At 46.8% G+C, this 24,608-nt stretch overlaps 1 protein-coding gene across 3 annotated transcripts in view; it reads left to right on the top strand.

Annotated features, from left to right (window-relative positions):
• The window catches only part of NAPB (NSF attachment protein beta), a 40,014-nt gene extending 16,689 nt beyond the window's left edge, over nucleotides 1-23,325 (top strand). The window contains exons 3-11 of one of the 3 annotated variants that reach the window (XM_082431772.1): nucleotides 4,436-4,552; nucleotides 6,096-6,142; nucleotides 6,234-6,311; nucleotides 10,994-11,049; nucleotides 11,221-11,305; nucleotides 18,179-18,283; nucleotides 18,987-19,055; nucleotides 19,390-19,440; nucleotides 20,383-23,325. In XM_082431772.1, the coding sequence (XP_082287898.1) occupies nucleotides 4,436-4,552; nucleotides 6,096-6,142; nucleotides 6,234-6,311; nucleotides 10,994-11,049; nucleotides 11,221-11,305; nucleotides 18,179-18,283; nucleotides 18,987-19,055; nucleotides 19,390-19,440; nucleotides 20,383-20,493 (719 nt within the window). In that variant the 3' untranslated portion in view covers nucleotides 20,494-23,325. The remainder of the gene's footprint in view (nucleotides 1-4,435; nucleotides 4,553-6,095; nucleotides 6,143-6,233; nucleotides 6,312-10,993; nucleotides 11,050-11,220; nucleotides 11,306-18,178; nucleotides 18,284-18,986; nucleotides 19,056-19,389; nucleotides 19,441-20,382) is intronic. The other 2 variants (XM_082431773.1, XM_082431774.1) reach the window with 2 other exon arrangements.
• Nucleotides 23,326-24,608: the final 1,283 nt, after the last annotated feature.

Raw genomic sequence — 24,608 nt, forward strand, 5'->3', positions numbered from 1 at the left:
TCCGAGGGAACAAAGCTTGAAATCCTGGCTGAAGTTTAAGCATAGAGGCCGTGTCTGTTTTAGTGTCTATAAGCCACTTCCTACAGTGGGCATGTGGTGATTAAAAAGACTTAAAGTTACTTGGAGTTAAGAATAGTCATCTTTGCTTCTTATTAATCTGCTTAAATAAATTCAGTACCACAAGGAATGAAAGTTGTAGTAAAACTTATTGAAAACAAGTAGGATAAACAGGAGAGTCTGCTTTTGTTTACCTAAACCTTGGTGGAGAATTTCTAACCATTCTTTACTCTGATAACTGGTTGTGGTCCACTGAGAAATGCAGCAGTGGGAGGTGTTATTTCTATAAACCCTGACAGACTCGTCAGTTTCTAACATAATGCTTTCTACCGGAAGAAATTACACAAAATAAAATCAGAATTCTTTTCGTTGTTCTGAGAGGGGATGGCTCTTTCTAACACGATTGGTTTGAGAAACAAATTTATCCTCTACCCCTGGAGAAAGAAGTTCTGTGCTGGGGTTTTTCTGTAGTGCAGGTGGAGACAGCCTTTGACGGGGCAGGACGTGGGTCTCCAGCCCCCTCGCACCTGCGGATGACCTGAGGCGGGGCCTTGCCCTCTCTAAGTGTGTTTCCCCGTGTGCTTTCCCAGCTTGATCGAGATGTCAGTGACACATCGCCTCACGTAAGCGTGAGGTGCGCGGTGTGATGATTTTCCCCCTTGCCTCTAAGGCTGACACTTTAAAATCATTTCAGTGAAGAAAATGCTGTTGAACTAGATGACCCTAAAAGGTCCTTTCTGGCTGTAAAATTCTTTTTATAGGTTTAGTTGTCGGTTAAAAAGGTATGTTCTGTTTCCAAAGTGCATTTACACCTGAATTATAATGTATTTTAAAATGGAGGAGAAAAGAGTATTAGCATTCACATCTTCTGTTTGGTTCAGGTCCTGTAGTCATACGTAAAAAGTGATCTTATCTAAAAAGACCCTTTATTTATTTTATCTGGTGACCAGATGTTCTAAACTTTGGAAATTCCTTTCAGAGGGGCATTACCGGTTTTGTAACCGAGGGGGACGTGTGTGCACTCCCCACCCCGACCCATTGATCTCTTGCCTGGACTGTTACCTCCCTGCTTCTTTACTTTCCTAGTGTGTTTCAATGAAGAAAACAAAGTAATCCCGTTAAATCTTAAGTCAGGTCATGTTATTTCACATCAGAGCTACGGTCCTTCGTGGTGCCCTTCAGGATCTACCCGATCTCCCATCCCCTCCCGACTCTGGACGCTTCTCCTGCCCACCCCCTCCTTCCCCGGCTCTTTCCTCTGAGCCTCTGCCTGTGCTGTGCCCTCCCTCTGGCACCCTCTTCCCTACAGTAGGGCGTGGCCAGTCCCTGTTTTTTCCAGGTCCTTCTACAAATGTCATCGTCGTCTTAGTGAGGTCTTCCCTGGCCGTCGCTTTTAAAGATAGCAGTCCTCTCTTTGGGGAAGCCCCGTTCCCTTTTCTCTGATGCCCTTACCACCATCTAGCAAAAATAAATGAAGTACATTTGTTCAGTTGTATTGTCTGTGCTTTGATTATGTTCTAGTGAGCTGTCCCTCACTAGAACATAAACCTTAGAAAGCCAGGGTGTTTCTGGGCTTTATCTCTGCTCTACCTACAGGCCCTGGACCAGTATGTGCAACACGATAGATACTCAGCATATTTGTGTAGTGAATTAATAAGTATTAGGTTCTTTGAATTTGGAATTAACAGATACACACCACTATACATGAAATAGATAAACAACAAGGACCTATTATATAGCAGAGGAAACTATACTCAATCTTTTGTAATAACCTATAATGGAAAAGAATCTGAAAATGAATAGATATATATATAACTGAAACACTTTGCTGTACACCTGAAACTAACAGAGCATTGTAAATCAACTCTACTTCAATTTAAAAAATGGTTAAAAAATGAAATAAGAAACTGAAAAAAAATCTGGTTCTTTGAAATTACTTCCATGTCCTAGTGGTGGTGATCATGACACCACTGCATTTGTTTATAGTTTTAGAAGTTCTTTTATAAACTAATTCATCTGCTACTCCAGTTTTGAGAGGTCATCCTGGCAGGTATTAGATGTTTACAGTTGAGGAAATTGGGCCTGAGAAAGTGTGTAACTTTGTCTTTAAAGGAGCATGTATTAAACCACTTCCAAGTTTGGAGAGATGGAGCTGGCGTTTGTTAGCAGTGGTTGGAGTGAGTGCTCAGACTGAAAAAGTGAGCCAGCACCTAGTTTTGGAAGGTGGGAGCATGAAATTGTAAAATCAAAGCTCTTAATATTGTCTGGGGAGGACTTCCCTGGTGACACAGTGGTTAAGAATCCGCCTGCCAGTGCAGGGGACACGGGTTCGAGCCCTGGTCCGGGAAGATCACACGTACCGCAGAGCAACTAAGCCTGTGCGCCACAACTCCTGAGCCTGCGTGCCACAACTACTGAAGCTCGCACGCCTAGAGCCCGTGCTCCGCAACAAAGAGAAGCCACCACAATGAGAAGCCCGCACACCGCAACGAAGAGTAGCCCCTGCTCACCGCAACTAGAGAAAAGCCCGCGCGCAGCAACAGACCCAACGCAGCCAAAAAATCAATCAATCAATCAGTAAATTTATTAAAAGAAAAAAAATCATCCGGGGAAGTGGAGCCAACACGGCAGAGCCTGGATGCCGTGCTGTTACCCTCAGCCTGGGAAGGATGGACCACGATTGGTTCTGGGATGGCCAGCACAAATAAACTGTCAAAAATTAAATTATTGGTGGGAGAGGGAGGATTCGGTTGTAAAAGAAGCAATGACATTTAAACACAGCAAAGCACAGGTGTTCTCTAAGGACAGATTTACGTGTGATAATGACAGTGGCCAACATGCGTGCATGTGCCTGTGGCCAGGCCGTTCTGAGCGTTTTGCCTAGAAGGTCCGAGTGATGGCTACACGCTTTTGAGGCCGAGCCCATCAGAGCCACTCTTTGGCCGCTACGTTCCTGAACTGCCACCGGGAAGTTCACAGCTGCCTGGAGGACCTGGGTGCCTGCCCACCACCCTGGCAGTGGCTTGGCCCCTCCTCTGGGCCTCTGGGTTCGCGGTCCACCAAGGTAGGGGTCAAGGCCTGGTGGGCAGGCTTCTGCAGTCCCAGCTCCAGCCGCAGGCCAGTGTCTGCTTGGACTGGCAGGGCCCAGGCCATGCTGGTGGGTAAATACTTTCAGAAGTGCCTGGGCGCTCTTTTGTCTTGCACAGAGCAAGACTTGAATCTGGGCAGCCTGGCTCAGGGGTTGTGCTGCCTCTTCTCCCTTGGGTGAAGGTCCAGAAACCCCAGTGGGAATTATGTAGTTTCCTCTGGGAGTGTGGTTGGGACACGGAGAGCCACTGAAGCTTCAGTGGAATTGACTGTTCTGTTTCTGAAAAGAAATTTAAAGTAAATGTTTAATACCATCAGGGTTCTTAGGCGTCTGTCGTTATTTTTTATACTTTTCTGAATGTCTTTGAAACGTTTACGACTGAAAATTTTTTTTAAGTACCCAGAGGTTTTGTGATACTCTTGGTGGTGCCTCTCCTAACGGGGCGAGCTCTTCCTCCATCCCTGCTAGTCCTGACTTCCGACTCCAGACCCTCACGAGCCGCCCCCAGTCCTGGTTCTCCCCTGCGCTTGAGGACCTCGTGGTGAAGTGGGTTCATCCTCGTCCAGGTCCCATGCTGACCTTCACAGCCTCCTGGGCGGGCCTGACCTCTTCCGCCCCAGCCCGGTCCTTCCTCCTTTGTTCCTCCATTTCAGCCCCACCAGAAGCCACGTTTCCTGATCCAGAACCTTTTCTGGAAAAGCTGAGTGCGTGAACCTCTCACGCTGTGCCCCCGGGCAGCACCCGTGTGACTGCGGGGAAGTGTGCCAATTCCACACCAAGTGGGACATGCACAGTTCAGCCTCATGGGTCTCTGTCAGACTTTGTCATAAACTTAGGAAAGAGCTTTGACTTTCGAAATTGTGGGCCTCATCTTCACTCCTTGAGAGCCTGCTCTGTCTGGGAGCCTTTGTCGCTGTTTCTCCGGTGATGCCAGCTGAGCCAGTGGACACAGAGAGGTGGGCGGTGCGCATCCTCGCCTGTGGGCCCTCCCAGCCTCACGCCTCCGCGGAGACGCCCTGTTGGTGCGGGGCCTGTGCCGGGGACAGAGCTGAACACCCGCCGCCGGGCGGTCAGTGTGGAAGGAGGCCTGGGGCTGAGAGGAGCCCTTGTTGCTGTCCCCCTGGGTCCTGGGCGTCTTTGTGGCCACCCGAGGTGCACTGGGTCCCAGGCCCGTGTGCTGCTGTCAGGGATGGGGCCTTCCCCAGGCAGGCGTGGGCCCGGCTCCTGGAGCAGGGCCGCTCTGCAGGGTGCTTGCTCCTCTGTGTTAACTTAGTCATTTGTCTTCTTCAGCTGCAGGAAATGCGTTTTGTCAGGCAGCCAAGCTCCATATGCAGCTGCAGAGCAAACACGACTCCGCCACCAGCTTTGTGGATGCTGGGAACGCCTACAAGAAGGCAGACCCCCAAGGTGAGCCGCGCTCTGTCCCGTGCCCGCCGGACCTCCCGCAGGTTGTGCTGCTAGAGTGAGATGCTCGCGCTTCAGGACGGTGGAGATTTGGGGATTTTTAACTGCAATCATCTGAAGCTTTTATGAGGAGAAAATCTGTTAAATTTATCCAGCTTAGTGCTCAACACCATTTTCTTGAACTCCATTGTGGAGTTGCATTGTGGACAGTTTTTTGGAAATTAGCGTTAATTTTATCTAAGTCTTATCTTAATTGTGTGAGTGTGTACATCCCTCACGAAAGGAAACGAGTGTTCCCTTGCTCCCGAATAGTGTGTGTGGAGATCCAGTTAATGGGAGGTCGTAAAATCCTGTAGTTGAAAACAGCTTATTCACACGGCATTCATGTGACTTCTTTAAAAAGTGTTTTTCAGACACTTCAGGTTTTGAGGAAAGAATGATCTTGGGTATTCGAAGAGGTAAAGTTTTGCAGACGTTCTTTCTTTTTCAGTTAGAGGAGTGCACACTTAGCGCCTGAAGGCCTCATCTCCTCCCTCCACACGTGCACTGGTGGCTGTGGAACCTCCCTCCTTGTTTCAGCAGCCCGTTTAACACAGAAATCCCAGCTCTTGTGAATATATCACACTGAAATAAGCTATTTCAAGGGCTGTGGTATAAGGATTAGCCACAGTTTATTTTCCAAAGGGGAAAAACTGGGCACAGCCTAAGTGCACAGTAGAATCACCTCACATCAGTATTTCAGAGTGTGCTGCAGGCACTGAACCCCGGGCTTCAGGGCGTCTCACGGACCTGGGAAATGTTCTCACGGCAGCTGAGGAACCATAGAGAGCTGAAATCTGAAATTCACAATACGTCAGTGCTCATAGAAATGCATCCAGAAAACACAGGGAGGAAAAGTGCATCAAATTCCTAGCGGGGGGTTTGAGTGGGTTTTGTGGGTAGCTTTTCTATTTTTCTGTATTTTTAAAGGCATAACAATCCACATTTCTTATGCAGCTTAGGGGGAAATTGCTTTTATTTTCACTCATCTACTTATCTTTCTGATCCTTCGGTCAGGCCTTTTTGCTCTGCTGCCTCTTTAGAGCAAAAGCAGTAAACTTGGAGCCGCCAACCGCTTGCCAGCCTTGTAAACGCCACCGTGTGGTGGGGAGCTGTCGGCTCACTGTTTCAGAAAATGAGTGTCATTAGCACTGTCATTTATTAGATTTTTTTCTTCCTATTGGTATTTGTTAGTACACCGAAAGTTAGCGTCTTTTAACACTGTACAAAAAGTACTGTCTTTCAAAATTAATACGTACACGTGGTGCCAGCGAGGAGTGCGCTGCACTTAGGCTTTAGTGGATAGATTGACAGGTGGCGATGACACTCCGTGGACAGGCTCCCCGAGGGGCTGGACGTGTGTCTGCTTCTCGCCAACCACCCTGCCCCGCCCCGCCCCGCCCCAGCGGGGCCCCTTAGCCGTGTAGAAGCAGCCAGGAAGACAGGCTCAGCGAACCCTCTGACTGAATGGATTTTTCATTGTTTTTCTTGAATGCCTTCGCTTCAGAGGCTATCAACTGCTTAAATGCAGCCATCGACATTTACACAGACATGGTAAGACATGCCTTGCTTGAGCGGCCGTGGGGTGGCACCCTCGAGATAGCTCACAGTTAACCGGGATGTGACTGCTTTGTTTCCTCCCCAGGGAAGGTTCACGATCGCGGCCAAGCACCACATCACCATCGCGGAGATCTACGAGACGGAGCTGGTGGACATCGAGAAGGTGTGCGGACGGGGGTGGGGGGCGGGCAGGGACCCCAGGCCCCCCTGCAGTGGGCTCGTGAGGGCAGAGGGGTGCGCGCGCAGACAGGGTCACGTGGAGACCTTGGGCTGCGGCGGGAGGGAAAGCCCTGCCAGCTCCCCAGGCTGCCTCCCTCCAACTGGGGACGGCGTTTATGTAAAACCGAGCGCCGTGGGAAGCAGGTGCGAGTCGGGGAGGAACGGCTTGCACTGTCTGGGGCGGACGCTGAGCTCTCAGAGGTCACCCTTCACCCCGTGCTTGCTGCTCGTGCTGGACCGTTGTCACTCTTGTCTCTCTTCCTCTCCTGTTTCACCTCTTCCCTCGGCCTCTGGAGCACGGCCCCTGCTTGGTTCTCTGCCCCCCACCCTTGGCTGGTTCCTCCTCTCTCCCCTCGGGGCTGGGCCCTCGTCCGCTCTCACTGTGCTCGCTCCCGTGGTCCTGTCTGTGCTCACGCAGCATCGCAGCTTGAAGTGTCCCGTGTACGCTGGTAACTCGCCATCCTCGTTCGCAGGAGATCAGATTGTTTCTCCGCTGCTTCCAGCCTTGCAGGTGGCCTCCTGCGCCCCACGGATTGGCCCCTCACCCAGCGCCTTTCAGGCTCCCCTCCTCCTCCTCCCGCCTTGCTCTCCTGCTCCCCCTGCAGCAGCCACCCTGACCTCTGCTGACCCTCGCACAGGTGTGCTCCGCCTCAGGGTCTTGGGGCTGCTTGTCTCTTTGCTCTGAGCTCTTCTCCCGCACGTCAGTTGTCCTTCAGAGCTTTGCTCATTTGTAACTGGGATGAGAACTATCACAGCCACCTAGTTAACACTGGGACCTCAGCCCTCACGGGGACACACCCAGACGCCTCCCCCACCTCGGTGGCCCCCTTACAGGCGCTGTGATGGCCTGCTCACCATCCCTGTGTTGCCGTCTCCCTCCACTGGAGTGGGTGCCCCACGTCAGCCCGAACCTTCCTGTGGTTTACCGGTGTGTCCGAGAGCCCAGGCTCTGATGAGTGAGCAGAGGATGCCCTCACTGTCAGGCTGCACCTGCCAGAGCAGCCGGAGTCTCGGGTGGGGAGGCCCTCTCAGTGCTGCAGTCAGACAGCCCTTGTTAACGTCGCCCTTTGACTTCATGCTGATGCCCCTTGTGGTCACGCAGCTCAGAACTCTCTGGCTCGTTTCATGGACTTCGCTTTGAGCCATTTTTGTCCTACTGTGCCATGCTCTTCTGAGGCTGCCCTTAGACCTTGACTACGTCAGGGCCATATGCCCCGTCTCTGGGGGGAGGTTTTCTGCAGACCCAGGAGGAGGTGATGAGCCCCAGACCTGCGCCCTCCTTTGTTCCCTGGTGCAGAGTCGATGGCAGAGCAGGAGGAGCCGAGTCTGGGTGGCTGGGGTGGGCTCCACGTCTTTACTGAGCTGAACGCCTTGGGGGGATGAGCGCTGGGGGGGCAGAGCGTTTCTCCAGCCGAGGCCGCTGCGTCCGCTCCTGCCCTCAGTGGTCAGTCCTCTGTCTTCCGGGGTGGTCTTGGGCAGCCTCTTTACTACATGCGTCTCCAGAAGATTCAGGGCGGATAAACGACCTGTGGTGAACTCTTGTTTTCCTTCTTCTTGAACAAAGTTGACAGCTTGTCACGGGAGCTTCTGCAGCCTGTCACCCACGGTGTTCCTGCCATTCTGCAGGTTGCCCATGGGCAGCACCTCCTGGCGCTTACGTGGGGCGTGTCACGGTGCGTTGTAAGGACCACACCACTCAGCGCACGCGTGGGGTCAGCTCGTCTTGTTCCGCATGTTTGGGCTCCTGTGTCTAGAAACGTCCTCACCCTCGCCTCCCTGGTGGGACTCTCCAGGTTGTGTTGGTGGTGCATGATGTTTGTTTGAAAAATCAGTTACACTGAGGCGTCTTACATCTGATTCATTATGTTTCTTCCCTGTTAATGTGGCCACGATGTGTTCCCTGGTTTACTCAGATTTTAGCTGGTGAACAAGGAAATGTGAAGTTCCATAAACTCACGTTGCTCCTTTGACTTCCAAGTAAAACATTAATATAATAATAATCAGTAATAATCAGTGACCCAGAGGAGCTCTGGCTCGTGCCCGTCTCAGCCCCTGGAGAACGTGATTTCGTGTTGTCTGTTACAGTGTAGGGTAAGTGTCTATGGCAGGTTCTCAGGGCGTAGGTTCTGAAAGAATGATCCCATCTGAAGGCTGTTGAAGGCTGTTTTAAGCCTGTTTCACCTACAAAGTGGACTCTTGAGCTTGACCCTTAGCTGTTGCGTTTGCCTTAAGACTCTGGTGGTGACCGCAGTCCTAGAGCCCAGTCTCTGCCTTCAGGGCCCAGTGTTCTCCAGCACCGTGACGCTTACCAGACTCCCCAAGGAGGAGTATTGTGATTCCTTTGGCATGCTACCCAAATTACAGGATAATAACTGATTTTTGTGTCTGGATTTATTGTTATGTGTGTTGTTGTTATTGGCGGCTGTGTTCTACTTTTGAAATTTATTATCATCCTTGAAATTGTAAGATACTCTGGGCTGATTTCTAATGTGTAAGGGTCGACTTGTGCCTGATTAATGTCACTACATGTTAAAATTCCACACTAGTGTGAACATCCAAAGATAACCCGTGCCCAACCTCTTTTCTCTGAAACTTCTCTGTTAAGCTCTAAGTAAGTTTTTTTTCAACTAGTTTCTGTCAAAACTTGGGAATACCATGAAATTTGATTAGTGGTTTAATTAGCATTATTAATTATTAGAAACCAAACAGAATTTTTCTTTTACTATGATAAATCTAGCTGTAGTTTAGAGCTATAACGTCTTGATGAACCAGTGTCATTATTTACTAAGTGTCAGGTTAAACCATGTCATCCGCACTTGGCCTTTTTTTTTACCCTCCAAAACAGCAGTTCCACATGGTTCAGCCCAGCACTGTTCCCTGAGTTCTGGGCGGTAAGAGCCAGGAAGGTGAGTAGTACGTACGCTCCCTCCCTGGGAAGAGGTTATACAGCCTGATACTCTTTACACAGTGATTTGGTATTGTTTCCCATACTTACCCCATTATTACGATGGGAAAGGGTGCAAAGTACTTCAGAGAATGAGGACAGTTCAGAGATAATGTTTGATTCATCAGAAATTCATGGGAAACCTTTCTTTGGTAGGCATTCCCATCAGTCATGATGGTGCTGGTAGTGTAATCCGGACCGCCTGTGAAATGCAGCTGCCCACGTCCCCTCAGCACCCGTTTGCTGAGCACCTGCTGTGTGACAGGCGTCGCACTGGGCTTGGGAGCAAAGCCGCGTGGGCCTGCCTGCCCTCAGAGCTAATGGTGTAGTGGGAGAGTAGAGCATGCGCGCGTGTGTGTGCGTGTGTGTGTGTGTGTGTGAGAGAGAGGGCTCTGACTGTGCTCCAGAAGGGTGGATTCCAGGTGTTTCCTCCACGTGTCTGTATTTGTATATACTCTTTTCTGACTGTTTTTATTTACCATTTCATGAAGAACTTTCGTACTGATACTTTGTATCGTTATTCTTCATCTTAGCCGGGTAGCCCATTATGTTTAACCATGGGGTCACTGCTCCAGCAGGCACGGTTCTGCTTTCTGAGCTGTCAGGTGCTTGATTTTACTAAGTCTTTTTTTTTTTTTTTTTCCTAAATACTTTAGAATGTGATTTTTTTAAAAAAATAATTAATTAATTAATTTTTATTTTTGGCTGTGTTGGGTCTTCATTTCTGTGCGAGGGCTTTCTCTAGTTGTGGCGAGCGGGGGCCACTCTTCATCGCGGTGCGCGGGCCTCTCACTGTCGCAGCCTCTCTTGTTGTGGAGCACAGGCTCCAGACGCGCAGGCTCAGCAGTTGTGGCTCACGGGCCTAGCTGCTCCGCGGCATGTGGGATCTTCCCAGACCAGGGCTCGAACCCGTATCCCCTGCATTGGCAGGCAGATTCGCAACCACTGCGCCACCAGGGAAGCCCGATTTTACTAAGTCTTAAGCCGCAGCATGACCAGGGCTTCTAGCTTTCCAGCCTGTTTCCTCTCCACTTGATTGTTCACAGCTCCCCCCATCTTAGGTGGAAGGCAACCCCTTTATTCTGGATGACCCTTAGGTGTCCGTGAGGAACGTCTGTGCTGCTGCAGCAAGCCATAGATCTGAATGGAATAGGGCCTCACACGTCTCTGAAATAACAGTCCACTGTCACTGCTTGGGGTTTGGCGGTGGTGGGGACATCACTTGGGAACCAGGCTGACAGAAGGGCTGCCATGTTCAGTTTGCGGCTTCCAGCATCACTAGACGTGGCCCTTGCCTTTCCAGCTCACAGGAAGGGGACAGGCCTGGAGAAGGCTGCAGAGTCAGATGTGTGGGCCACGTCTGGAGGTGGCCCACAGCGTGTCTGCTCACATCCCATTGGGAAGGACAGGTCACCCGGCTGCCCCTAACTGCAGCAGGCCTGGGGAGACGGGGTGGCAGGGCATTTGTCGGGTGGGAGGTAGGGAAGAAGAGATTTTGATGGACAGCAAGCCATCTGCTGGGAAGCGCATGCTTTCTTGTGTTCCCAAAATAAAGCAGGCCGGGTTGTGAAAGATTTGTTGCTGGAAAAGGTTTATTTATAGGAAAAATATCTGTGCAAATGTAGTTTTTAAATGCAACTCTTCAAACAAATAGTTTGAATAAAACGTGTGTGTGTTTGCAGGCTATCGCCCATTACGAACAATCAGCTGATTATTACAAAGGGGAAGAATCCAATAGGCAAGTATTATTTTTCTTGATATAATTCAGTGGGTTTTGTTACATGTAATAAAAGACAGACCTTCACTCTGCTCTGGGAGCCCCTTGCATCATACCACGTGAAGGTGCACTGAGATGTCTTGTCATTTCTCTTCGGGAGTGTTTTCTCTCTGCTCTGGTTCTCGGTTTCAGCTCGGCTAACAAATGTCTGCTGAAAGTGGCCGCGTACGCCGCCCAGCTGGAGCAGTACCAGAAGGCCATCGAGATCTTCGAGCAGGTGAGGCTGCAATCTCCGCAGCTTCCGGCAGAAGGCATTCTGAATCTTCTTTTTAAATTCAACTTTTTATTTAGTAATGATTTTTATTGGATATAATTCATGTATCATGTAATTCAGCCTCTTAAAGAGTACGCATCAGTGAGTTTGCATATATTCACAAAGTTGTGTAGTCAGCACCACTGCCTGGTTCTGGAATACTCCCATCATCGCACAAAAAAATCCCATCCTCCCTCCTCCCAGTCCCGTGGTGTGTGAGTCCGTGGACGTGGAACCTCGGATATGGGGGGCCGACTGTGGGATTTGAGCATCCGTGGACACTCGTATCTCAGTGGTCCTGGAACCAGTCCCCCTTGGATACCGAGGGGGGACAGTAATACTCCACAGTTTGGAGGGGTCACTCCAAACTGGATACCGAGGGGTGACTGTAATACTCCATAGTTTGTTTAACCATTTGTCAATTAATGGACATCTGGGCTGTTTGCATTTGGGGGTATTATGAATAATGCAGCTAAGAATATTTGTGTTCAGGTTTGGGGGGAATGTTTGCAGTTCTCTAGTTTATATACCTAGAATTGGGATTGTTGGGTCATGCGGCAAGTCCCTTTTTAACTATCTGAGGAACTGCCAAATTGCACCATTTTACATTCCCTCTGTCAGTGTGCACATGTTCCAGCTCTCCACGCTTCACAAACACTTGTTTTCTGTTTTAACAATAGCTACCCTAATGTGTGAAGTGATATCCCATTGTGTTTTCGATATCCATTTCCCTAGTGATTAGTGATGTTGGGAATCTTTTCATGTGCTTATTGGTCATTTGTATACCTTCATTGTAGAAATATTTGTTGAGTTTCTTTGTCCTTTTTTTTAAAATTAATTAATTAATTAATTTATTTTTGGCTGCATTGGATCTTCATTGCTGCACTCAGGCTTTCTCTAGCTGCGGCGAGCGGGGGCTGCTCTTCGTTGTGGTGCATGGGCTTCTCATTGCGGTGGCTTCTCTTGTAGCAGAGCACGGGCTCTAGGCACGCGGGCTTCAGTAGTTGTGACGCACGGGCTCAGCTGCTCCGCGGCATGTGGGATCTTCCCGGACCAGGGCTCGTCCCCTGCATTGGCAGACGGATTCTTAACCACTGTGCCACCAGGGAAGTCCCTCTTTGTCCCTTTTTGAATTGGGTTTTTTTTTCTGTTGAGTTTTAGAAGTTCTTCATATATTCTGGATATTAATTTCTTATTAGATATGTGATTTGCAAATTCTTTCTCTCATTCTGTGGGTTGCCTTTTTACTCTGTTATTAATGTCCCTTGATGCATAAAGTTTTAAGTCCTGATGAAGTCCAATTTGTCTGCTTTTTCTTTTGTTGCCTGTGTTTTTCATGTCAGATCCAAGAAATCATTACCAAATCCAATGTCCTGAAGCATTTCCCCATGTTTCATTTTAAGAGTTTTATAGTTTTAGTTCTTAGGTTTATGTTTTTCATCCATTTTGAGTTAATTTTTGTATGTGGTGAAGGTAAAAGGTCCAACTTCATTCTTTTGTGTGTGCACGTCCAGTTTTCCCAGCACTGTTTGTTGAATACACTGTCCTTTTGCCATTGAAGGGTCTTGGCACCCTTGTTGAAAGTCATGTGGCCATATAAATGAGGGTTTATTTCTGTGCTCTCTATTCTATTCTACTGGTTTTCTGTCTTTATGCCAGTACCACACTGTTTTGATTACTGTGGCTTTGTGTGGTAGGTTTTAAAATCAGGAGATGTGAGTCCTCAACTTGGTCCTTCTTTTTCAAGATTGTTTTGGCTATTTGGGGTCCCTTGCATTTTCACATGAATTTTAGGATCAGCTTGTCAATCTCTGCTAAAAAGTCAGCTGGAATTTTGATGAAAGTATTGTCATTTTAACATTAAGTCTTAGAATCTGTGAACTCAGGGTACTTTTGCATTTATTTAGATCAGCTTTAATTTTGTTCAACAATGTTTTAGAGTTTTGTAGTGTGCAAGTCTGGCATATCTTTGGTTAAATGTACTCCTCTAAGTATTTTATTCTTTTTGATGCTATGTAAATGAAATTGTTTTCTCAATTTTCTTTTCTGATTTTAATTGCTAATTTTATTTACTGCAACTTTGCTGAACTTACTTACTAGCTCTAATGAGTTTTTATGGATTCCTTAAATTTTCTTTATACAAAATCATGTCCCCTGCAAGTAGTGATAGTTTTACTTCTCTGATCTGCGTACCTTTTACTTCATTTTCCTGTCATTTGCTCTGGCTTGATCCTCCAGAACGATGATCAGTAGAAGTAGTAAGAGCAGACATCCTTGTTTTGTTCCTGTCTTAGAAGGAATGCATTCAGTCTTCCACCATTGAGTGTATGTCAGCTGTGGGTTTTTGCAGATGCCTTTTATCAGTTTGAGGAAGTTTCCTTCTCCTCCCAGTTTGTTTTTATCATCAAAGCATATTGGTTTTTGTCAGGTGCTTTTTCTGCATCTTTTGAGATGATCATGTGGTTTTTGTCCTTTATTCTGTTAACATGGTGTCTTTCATTGCTTGATTTTTATCTGTTGGCCCAACCTTCCATCCCTGGGATAGATCCTCCTTGGTTGTTGAAAAGTTTCAGGGTCTCCAAGAGCACCTTCAGGTTTGATAATTCTCTGGAAGGACTCACAGAACGCAATGAAAGCTGCTATATCACAGTTATGGTTTATTATAGCAGAAGGATGCTGACCCAAATCAGCCAAAGGAAGAGGTGCAGAGAGGAGGTCAGGAGAGCTCTGAGTGTGAGCTTCCTGTTGTCCTGCCCAGACTGGGACTGTGGAACTGTGGAACTGTGCAGACAGCACTGACTTCTCCCAACAGCGATGTGTGAAAGCATGTGTAGGGTGTTGCCACTGGGGAAGAAACTCACCTGAACATGGTTAGCCTTATTCTGCAGTCCCTCCATAGGTTGAGCTAAACTACATGGTCTAAGACCCCTGGGTAAACAAAAACACTCTTTCAGGCAGGACATTCCAGAGGCTTAGGGATTATCTACCAGGAATCATGGGCAAAGGCACTTTGGACAAAATTAATCCTTTACTACAGGGTTATGGTGTGTAATCCTTTTTGTAAGTTGCTGGAATTAGTTTGCTAGTGTTTTGTTTAGGATTTTGCATCTGTATTCGTAAGGGATATTGACCTTTAATTTTCTCTTGTAATGTCTGTCTGGTTTTGGTAGCCAGGTAATACTGGCCTCAGAATGAGTTAGAAAGTGTTCCTTCCTATTGCTTTTCTGGAAGAGTTTGTAAAGGATTGGTGTTAATTCTTTAGACATTTGGTAGAATTCAGTGATTTTGCTCTATCGTTCTGTTTTCGGTTTCATTGATTCCTATTGTTATCCTGATTTCTATCCTATTTTCTTCAGATTTATTTTGCTCTTCTTTTTTAGGGCACTGAGGGTAGAAGCTTAGCTAATTGATTTTCCTCTTTGTTGTGTGGGCATTTTTAGTGCTCTCAATTTCCCTCTAAGTGCTGCTTTGACTATGTCTCACAGTTCTGTTACATTGTTTTATTTTTATTTATTTTATTTATTGATTTCCATGGATTATTTATCAGTGTTTTGTTTAATTCCCAAGTGTTTGGAGGTGTTCCTGTTATCTTTCTGTTGTTAATTTCTAGTTTGATTCTGTTGTGGCTGGAAAATACACTCTGTGTGATTTCAATTCTTAGAAGTTTGTTTTATGGCCCAGAATATGGTCTTGGCATATATTCTGTGGTTCTGCTGTTGCTGGGTGATATGTTCTATAAATGTTGATTAGCTCCTCTTGGTTGATGGCGTTGTTGAGTTCTTCTGTATACTTGCTGATTTTCTGTCTATTTCTGTTGTTGAGAGTGGAGTGTTACAGTCTCTATCACTGTGGATTTGTTTATCTCTCATTTCTGTCAATCTTTGCTTCACAATATTTTGCAGCTCTGTTTGGTGCATACATATTTAGGATTGCTGTGTCTTCTTGTTGGGCTGACCCTTTTATCATTGTATGGTGTCCCCCTCTGTCTCTGGTTACTTTCTTTGCTCTGAAGTCTATCTGATACTAATATAGCCTCTCCAGCTTTCTTTTGATTGATGTTTACACGATATACCTTTATACATCCTTTTTCTTTCAGCCTGCCTATATTGTTATAATTGAAGTGCGTTTGTTGTAAACAGCATAGAGTTAGGTCATACTTTTAATCTACTGTGCCAGTTTCTGTCTTTTAATTGGTATGTTTAGACCATTCACATTTAATGTAATTATTGATGTATTAGAACTGAAGTCTGCCATTTTACTTTTTTGTTTTCTGTTTATCCTCTGTTTTTTGTTTTTTTGTTTCCTTTTTCCTACCTTCCAGGGGGTTTTTGATTACCTATAGTGTTTTTGGGTGTATCTCTTTAAATAGCTTTTGTAGTGATTGCTATAGGTATTATATTTACATAAAGTATCACAGGCTAATGATGTCATCATTTTTTCAGTTCCAGTGAAATACAGAAATCTTACCTTACTTTCTGTTCCTTTATCCTCCCCCATCCAATATATAATTGTCTTTAATATTTCCTCTACACACTTTTAGAAACACATCAGTCACTGTTACAATTTTTACTTCAATCATCCAACTTAATTTAGAAAACTCAGGAGGAGGAGAAAAGCCCATTGTATTTTCCCATATTTTGCTTAATGTGTTCTTTCTTCCTGATGTTCCAGGATTCCTTCCTGTATTTTGTTCTACTTAGAGAACAACCTTCTGCTATTCTTTTAGGGTAGGTCTGCTGGCGAAACATTCTCTTGGTGTTCGTTCATCTGGGAATGTTTTGATTTCCCCTTCATTCCTAAAGCATATCTTCCCTGGGTATACAATCCTGGGTTGACAGCTCTTTTCTTTCAGTGCTTGAAAAATGTGCCCTTACGACCAGCGTGGTTTCTAATGAGAAGTTTGCTGTCATTCAAGCTGTTTTCCCTGTAGGTGAGGTGGTGTTTCTTTCTGCTACTTTCAAAAAGTTTTTCCTTTGTCTTCAGTTTTCAGAAGTTTATGTGGCTTAGCATGGGTATCTTTGTTTTTATGCTGTTTGGATTTCAGTAAAATTCTAGAATCTGTAGGTTTATGTTTGTTTCTTGCCAAATTTAGGAAATTTTCAGCCGTTATTTCTTCAAGTGCTTTTTTAGCCACTCGCTCTTTCTCTCCCCTTCTGTGGCTCAGACAGCCCAGATGTTATGCCTTGTTTTATCATCCTATATGTCCCAATGCTCTGCTCCTCTTTTCTGGGACTGTCTGCTCTCCGTTGTTCAGACTGAGTAATTTCTAATGTTCTACCATCAGTTCACTGAGTCCTTCCTCTGTTCCATGGAATCTGCTGTTGAACCCATCCACTTTTTATGTCAGTTATTGTGTATTTCACTTCTGAAGTGTCCACTCATTTCTTCTTTGTATCTTCTGGGGTTTCTTGCTGAGAAATTTTCGTCGTTGATGCTTTGGTTTTCCTCTGGTCTCAAGCAATTTTCTAATGGCTTGTGGAAGCATTTTAGGAAGGCCCCTTTAAAATCTGTTAGGTAAGTGTCACATCTCTGCTATGTGAGAGCTGTCGTTTATTAGTTGTCTTTTTTTTTTTTGAATTTAATTTAATTTAATTTTTTTATACAGCAGGTCCTTATTAGTCATCCATTTTATACACATCAGTGTATACATGTCAATCCCAATCGCCCAATTCAGCACACCACCACCCCCCGCCACTTTCCCCCCTTAGTGTCCATACGTTTGTTCTCTACATCTGTGTCTCAATTTCTGCCCTGCAAACCAGTTCATCTGTACCATTTTTCTAGGTTCCACATATATGCATTAATATACGATATTTGTTTTTCTCTTTCTGACTTACTTCACTCTGATTAGTTGTCTTCTTTTCATTCAACTTGAGATGTTCCCTTTTCTCGGTATTGCAAGTGAGTTTTAATTAAAAACAATATTCTTACATTGTGTTATAAGACAGGGTCTTGTCTAAACCTCCTCTCTCAGCTGGTTTTCTTTGGCACTGAAGGGGTGTGGCCTCGCTCCTGCCAGGTGGAGGTTGGGTTCAAGCTCCCCACCCGACCGCCTGGTTACCAGCAGGTAAAGGTGAATCCATGCCCGCTGGGAGATGAGGGGGCCTCTTTCCCACTGGGAGGAGGTGACGCAGGCCCCACGTGGTCTCTAGTGCCTCTGTGATGGGGGCGCAGGCTGGCTCCTGCTCTGGCCTCCTTGGCAGGAGAGTGGGGCTCTCCCAGGAGGATGGGCGTCTTGTCTTCCTCTTTGGTTTTTGCTGCTGTGAGTGGGGTGGATCAGAGCAGGTGTCATCTAAACATTTTCTGTCTTGCTAGCTGCCCCTCTTCTGGTCCTCTGGCTGGAGAAAGCAGGCTTTCATCTCTTCTCTCTCTTTCTTTCGCTGCACCCACCGGCATTTATGGGTTGCTGGCTTTTTCTGTTCCAAGTCAGGGATTCATGCAAGAAAAAGAAAAACCAGGGAACTCCCTGCCGTGTTTGCCCTGTGTCCCTGGCTGGTCTGCTCTTCTCTCCACCTTTCAGTCTCCCTACGTTAGTTTCATATAAAAGATCCAGGGCTTTTAGTTGTACTTAGCAGGAGGGACAGAGGACAGCACGTCTGTTCCATCCTCCTGGATGTGGAATTCTGCTGAGTCTTTTTTAACAGGTCAGCACTTTATGTCTTAAATATTGGTTTTTTGTCTAGTAACATTTCTGATACATGGCTTTGGGTTAAAAGAATGGATTTCATAGCTTAACTAACGTAAGATGCAGAGTACTTGCTAAAGAGTAGATGAGGGTCAGCATGCCTAGTGTAGGAGGGCAAACCTTTTCACTCTGACCCCACTTTCTGTGCCTAGGTTGGGGCCAACACCATGGATAACCCTTTGTTGAAGTACAGTGCAAAGGATTACTTCTTTAAGGCTGCCCTCTGTCACTTCATAGTGGATGAGCTGAATGCCAAGGTGAGGGGCCCTGCGGCGTGGGTTCTGATGTGCTTCACCCCTAAGCACAGGTGCTCAGCCGTTGTCCGTGATACCCGCTCGGAGCAAGACTGTGCTGCGTACGTGAAAAGCAACATGGAGGGTGACACTCTGACCCTGTCCTGGCTGTGGTACCGCAGAGGGAGTGACAGCTGCTGAGGCTCTTCTCTTAAGTGAACGCCCCCTGGGGGCCACACTTCCTTCAGTAGTTTTGGTTTAAAGAAATTAGGGGCTGAGGGGAGACAGTAAAAGCAGAATCGTGTCTTTTTTTAAACTCAGAAATGGAGTTGCGGTGAGGGTTGGGAGGAAAGCAAAGAGAGAGCTGGAGGTGGAGGCAGGGACAGGGCAGCCTTGGTGTCCTCGGGATCGGGGTTAGGGCCCCGGGCTCCGGGCAGAGCCTCCTCCAGCACGTGAAAATAGACGCCTGCTCTGGGAGGTCCGAACGTTGGATCTGGCTCACGTGGTCTTCCCCACAGCAACCTCATTTGGAAAAACTGGTTTAGAAGTTTATTCTTAACTGAAATTGAAATTCACAATAAACAGGTTTGATCAACACAGGTTGATTTTGATGTTGAGTCTGATAATTAAGTAGGATGTAAATAAATCGTACTGAAGTTAGTAGAATGTCAAAGCTTCGTTTCCTGGTTCAGTGACTCAGATGTTAACGAGTGGTTTTCTTTCCCAGCTTGCTCTGGAGAAATACGAGGAAATGTTTCCGGCGTTCACTGATTCAAGAGAATGCAAGTTATTGAAAGTAAGTAGGTGGGGCTGGGATACAGTGACGTTTTCATCCTGTGAATCTGCTCACTGAGCAGCCCCGTGCCTTCCTGCTCTCGCACACTAGGCCTCAGGTGCCGTTAGGGTCAGGCGCGCACTGCTCTTAACCTGGCGGGTCAGGCACGTTAGCACAAGGCTGGATCCCTGACTCGGGGTAACTCTTGACTTGTATTTGAAAATTTCCCCATTTTTGTAAGTCATTTGGCAACATCAGTTAGTGTGATGCGAAAGCTATTTCGTATTTAAAGTATCCATTCATAGATGGAACTTTTTAGCTTACCAAACTAATTTTTCTGTATTTATGTTCCCAGAAACTTCTAGAAGCTCACGAAGAGCAGAACAGTGAAGCTTACACGGAAGCAGTACGTTCGGTTTTGGGATTTAGCATGTTCTCTGAAAGTTTACGTTACAGAAACAACTTCTCCTTTTCATCGTGTAAATGCTGAACATTTATTTGGACATTATTGCACTACACCTACGTTGTGTTTTCCAAAAGGCATGTTTTTAGATCCCACCAGCCTTCACAATTAGACAGTTCTATGAGCTGTGCTGAATTTAGCTGTGAGGCAAATACATATCACATAATGTTATGACTTGTTGTTTGGATGTTTTCTATGGAAAATAATCTGATCCATAAATAAGTGTCAAGTAAAATCAGTGAAATCTCATCACTTAAATTTAAAACATAAAAACAAAGCAATGAGAGTTTGTTATTCTTGGCATAAAGTAAATGGGAAAATTATTTTTACATTTATCAATTTCCTGTGTTCCCATCTTTTTCCATCTTATGTTTATAATCAAGCGAATTTCTTAGTGCCCTTCATTAATTCATTCATCCTGGCTTTGAAGCAATAGTGGGAAGGCGAGGTTTCCCCTTTAACTTTTGCTGCCAAACCCTTTTCATCCTATGAAAGTCCATTCTTCGATAACTTGTGGAAATGAGTTAAAGGAATTCTGCTTCCACATGTTCCCTCGCTGCAAATACATTTGTTTGTGTTCAGTGGATACTGGAGCCACATTAATTTTCCATGTCCCCTTGTTCTTATGCAGGGTCTCGTGTCCTTTGTCACGCTAAACGTGCTCTTCGTCCAGTTATAAAGGCTGTTATGGAGTTTTGCCATTGCCTGTTAGCATAAGAGCAATATAAAAAAAGTTTCTAATGAAGAAAGTTGTAAACTGGAATGAATGATTTTAAATGAAGAAAGTTAGTGGATCTGTAAATGTTTAAGCAGTGTGGGGCAGTGTAGTTCTGTGTTTGATTGTATTTCCATGGAATGATTCCTGTTCCTCTTTCCTTAAACCAGGTGAAGGAATTTGACTCGATATCCCGCCTGGACCAGTGGCTCACCACCATGCTGCTGCGCATCAAGAAGTCCATCCAGGGGGACGGGGAAGGAGACGGAGACCTCAAGTGAAGCGCTGTGTCTCTGTGGCATGCCGCTGAGTCCTCTTTAGTTTCGTGTTAGGGCCAGTGATCATTATGGGATGCCCGTTCAATGGCTTCATTTTGTTGCACATGAGCCTGATGATGTGTGTGTGTTTAAGCCGCCATGTGTGTCACCGTGCAGCGGACGGGTGGGCGGCTCCTGTGTGTATTGCGAGCGTGACAGGCTGTTTCCCGCTTGTCAGTCCCCAGAGTTTTCCGAGAACTGCTTCCGAATCTTACTCCTGTTATTTTGATACATGCAGAGCTCCTGTTTAATTTTGCCACATATTTTTATGTTCTTTTTCCTGGACTTGAGTACCCAACCCAGTTCTAACAGATGCTTTGCATGTTCTCCATGAACTTACACCTGGATGGATTCTCTAAATGTGTGTGTTTAGTGTAGGATCGTTGTTAGGAATGCGTTTATGACTTTCCTTGTGAGAAATTATTTATCCTTTTTGTTATCTTGTGATTCTTTTGATGGTGCTAGTGACCAGTTTCTTTGCTTTTTATATCGTTCTGTAGCTAATATGCATGTGAGAATTCAGATCAGCCGGGCCTGCCAGCCGCTTACAGTGGGAAAAGAGGGAGCTTCCCGGCACTGCCTAGTAATGTGTGTGGACGCGTGTGGAGGTGGGCCTGATCTCACATACAAGTGCACACACATACAAGATCTGGAAGACTTGGGCGTTTTCCTTTCCTGGAGATGGTGTCCACTTTTAGTTGGGCAGGACCCTTGCTTCATCTTCATAGAAAGGTGTTTGAACTGGCACATCCCTTTACTTCCGTGTTCACACACTTTTCCACGTTGAGAGGGCACCTCGTGTGCCCTCTCATGTACATGCTTATCAGGGCTGGGAGGTTATCTCAGTCGAAGCTTGTGTGTCATTAATTTTAATTTTTAATTGTGTGTCGTATTCATTTTATCCATTAATTGGATGTGATGGGCTTGGTAGGCTGAGTACGGTACAGAGGTTTACTGTGCTCAGTCGGGAAAAGAACCTCAACTAGCTTCTGAGGGGACCTGCGCTTAGCTGATGGAGTTGTTTTAGCTTGTGTGTTTGAATTCTGTCCTATTATTTTGGCTTATATATGTGCTCTTTTGACTTGTGAACTTGATCCCTGCGCATAATGTTATGTGCCGACATCGTACTTTAGACGTGGTCTTGTTTCCTGAATCTCCTGTGTGCATGTTTTTAGGCACAAATGATTTATGTTTGATGTGTGTTAATTGCCAGGTAATGACAGTGTTGACAGGTAAGTGGAATTTCCTGTGTCCTGTCAGTGTTAGCTGGTATTTGAATGGTGTTTGCATTTTTGGACGGTCCTCGACTGGGATTGGTAGCTGCTGTTGGGCAGAAATAGAGGGTGTGCCCAGGCTGAGGGCTGAGTGGGGAGGAAGGCTTGGGGATGGGGAACAGGTCCGTCTGGGATGAAGCAGAAAGTGGCAGGAAAGGAGGCTGAGAAGGGCCGGCTGGAACCCGGTCACGGAGCAGCCCTGTGGGCGGCCGTGAGGATTCGGTGGCCGTAGTTGTGGGGTCACTTGTGCAGGCTGTGCTGGTGGAGAGGCAGGGCAGTGATGTCACAGTGTTGGCTGAGGGCAGCGGGAATGGACCAGGAGACGCGGGCTCTCTGACCTTGGGCCCTGGCATCCGATGAGGATTCCTTCCTTCCTTCCTTCCGAGGTCTGGGATTCTTAAAAGAAAGCTGGCTGTCAGTTTCGGGACATTTTGGGATGGAGCCGCTTGGTACTTCTTCACTTCCTGTTGGAACTATGAAAAAACGCTTAGAGAGAAAAGTGGGGTTTTGTTGCTCTACCTAATCCAGTGCCAACCGGCCAGAAGCACTTGGATGAGATGAGCGTGGGGCCTGTGTCCTCCAGCTGCAGGTCTGTCCCACCTGAGGGGCTGTAAACCTCGCCGCCAGCGTGTGCGCTCTGTCGTTAGTCTGGAAGGTTTGTTCCCACTTGTTAAAGGAACCTGGTCTGACCACGTAAAGTAAAAAGCAAATGATGTCTTTTAAGGCAGTTTGTTTATTAGCTTTTCATACTGCACCCCTGACAGAAGACCTGTGGTTTTGAGAAATAGTATTGGCAGTGTTTTGTCACATCAGAGTTGTTTGTGTTGAAATGAACACTGGGATCAGTGCCTGGGTTAAGATGTTTTTGTTTTTAATATTTCACGTGAAAAAGAGTAAATTGTAATTGTAATGGCTAGAGCAGACCTGCCAGAACGTAACAGGAAAAGGAGCAGAAAAAAGTCCCATTAACAGTATCCAGACTTTCTCCCTTGAAATGTTCCATCAAAGTGGGCAGTGCTGTGACTCAGAGCCCGGGTCAGGTTTCCAGGATTTATAGATCGTTATTTATGAACAAAGTATAATGACTATTTATGTTACAGTCCTTGTGTTTTAGCAGATGGTGTTTAGTTCATTGTCAGAATGAGTTAAAATTTCTTACAGGAAAGCTTTGCTTTTTGTGGCAGCGTTTTTATAGCTTATGTGAATTCCTTTTTTATTTAATGATTTGAAAGCAGTATTCTTGCAGTCGTGACCATGTGTGATGATGTCCCTGTAAACATTTATTGTTTCCTCTGATACCGTGCATTTAAGATGCCCAGAGGCAACCCCCATGGCTTTCTCGGGGCCTGTGGCACGCAGCCTGCCTCCCGGGGCCCCGGCCTGGCACGGCCCCTCCTCCCCCGCGCTGTTGGGGAGGGTGTATTATGAGAACTCATCCTGTGATGATAAATCCACCTTCGCAAAGAGTCCGTGTGTTTCATGTGAACCTGTACAGTAAATAAAGTCGAAGTTGTGAACGGTATGGTGAGTTTCCTGGTTGGTTTGCACAGGTCGGGAGTGGCTTCCTGTCCTGGAAGGTGGCCCCCGGGGTTCAGGGCAGTGGGCAGCAGCCGTACGGGCTCTGCAGGCTCCCCGTTCCCATCCCTCCTGCTGCCTGGTCAGGGATCTCACCGGCAGGCTTGAAGGAGGAATGGCCCCTAGGAGACCTCGGAGGGGGAGGCCGGGGGCCCGAAGCCCCGTCTCCCTTGGTGGAGCCACGTTGACTTGGCGCTGTCAGCGGGCCTTGTTCAGGTCCCTCAAAGATCATTTGAGGCAAATTCAAAATGAATGGTCGAACAGGCCGTCCCATCTAGGAATTCTGCCAAGTTGTTGATATTCAAGGTTACTTTCTCATTCAAATGTCTCTTCTGTTTCCTAACAGAAGCTCCCGTGGTGGGTTTTGCCAGCCTCGGTGAGGGTCCCAGAGGCCCGTGCAAACTGGTGGAGGGAAGTGGGCAGTTCCTGGGGCTCAGCTGGGGGGTGACGGATGTGCCAGGCGGCCCTGTGCCCGCATTCATCTGCCCGTCTTGGTGCCTGTGGACAAATGGACTTTCGCCTGAAATAATGTTACTTAGAGTGACAGGAACACCATCAAGTTCAGTTAAGGGGACAGACACTTGCTTGGTCTCAAAAAATGTCCCTGCTGTGGCAAGATATACAACAGGTTAGAATTAAATGATAACTTACACTCAAATTGGTCAGTTTAGATGATCACCTTTGGCAAAACCACATTTCTGTGAAGATCACCTTTAATAAAGGTTTTACCCCACCACCTGGCCAATTTTGTTTTCAAACTCTGTACAACAAATTTTGGTTAAAAGCAGAGGCAAGGGAGCTTTGGAGTCTGGGCTGAGAGCGTCTCCCACACAATGGTTGGAAGGCGCGAAATCGCCGCCTTGGTGGCCTGACCTGAGCGTCTGGGGCTGACAGTCACGTGGCAGCACAGCACCTGGATGGGGAGAAACGGAGACGCCCCACAAACCCCCGAGATGAGATGCATCTTCGGCAGGGTTTGGGGCGGCAGCCCTCCTGTCCCCTCCCGGGAAGCAGGGAAGTGACCGTAGATGGAGGAGCCTCTGAGGCGCAGTCACCATGGCCGCGATGAGGCTGGGCCCCTCCGCGCCACCGAGGCCGAGCGCGTGCGGGGCCAGGCCTGTCACGTGTCAGGAACACACGTGCGGTGCACGGAGGTGGCGAGACTCCAAGGACCAGGGAATTAAGCTGCCTGTATGAATCAGGAATCTTATTTATGTAGAACCTAAATTC

The sequence above is a fragment of the Balaenoptera physalus genome, assembly GCF_965194825.1.
Source record: "Balaenoptera physalus genome assembly, chromosome: 16".
NCBI classification, from domain to species: Eukaryota; Metazoa; Chordata; class Mammalia; order Artiodactyla; family Balaenopteridae; genus Balaenoptera; species Balaenoptera physalus.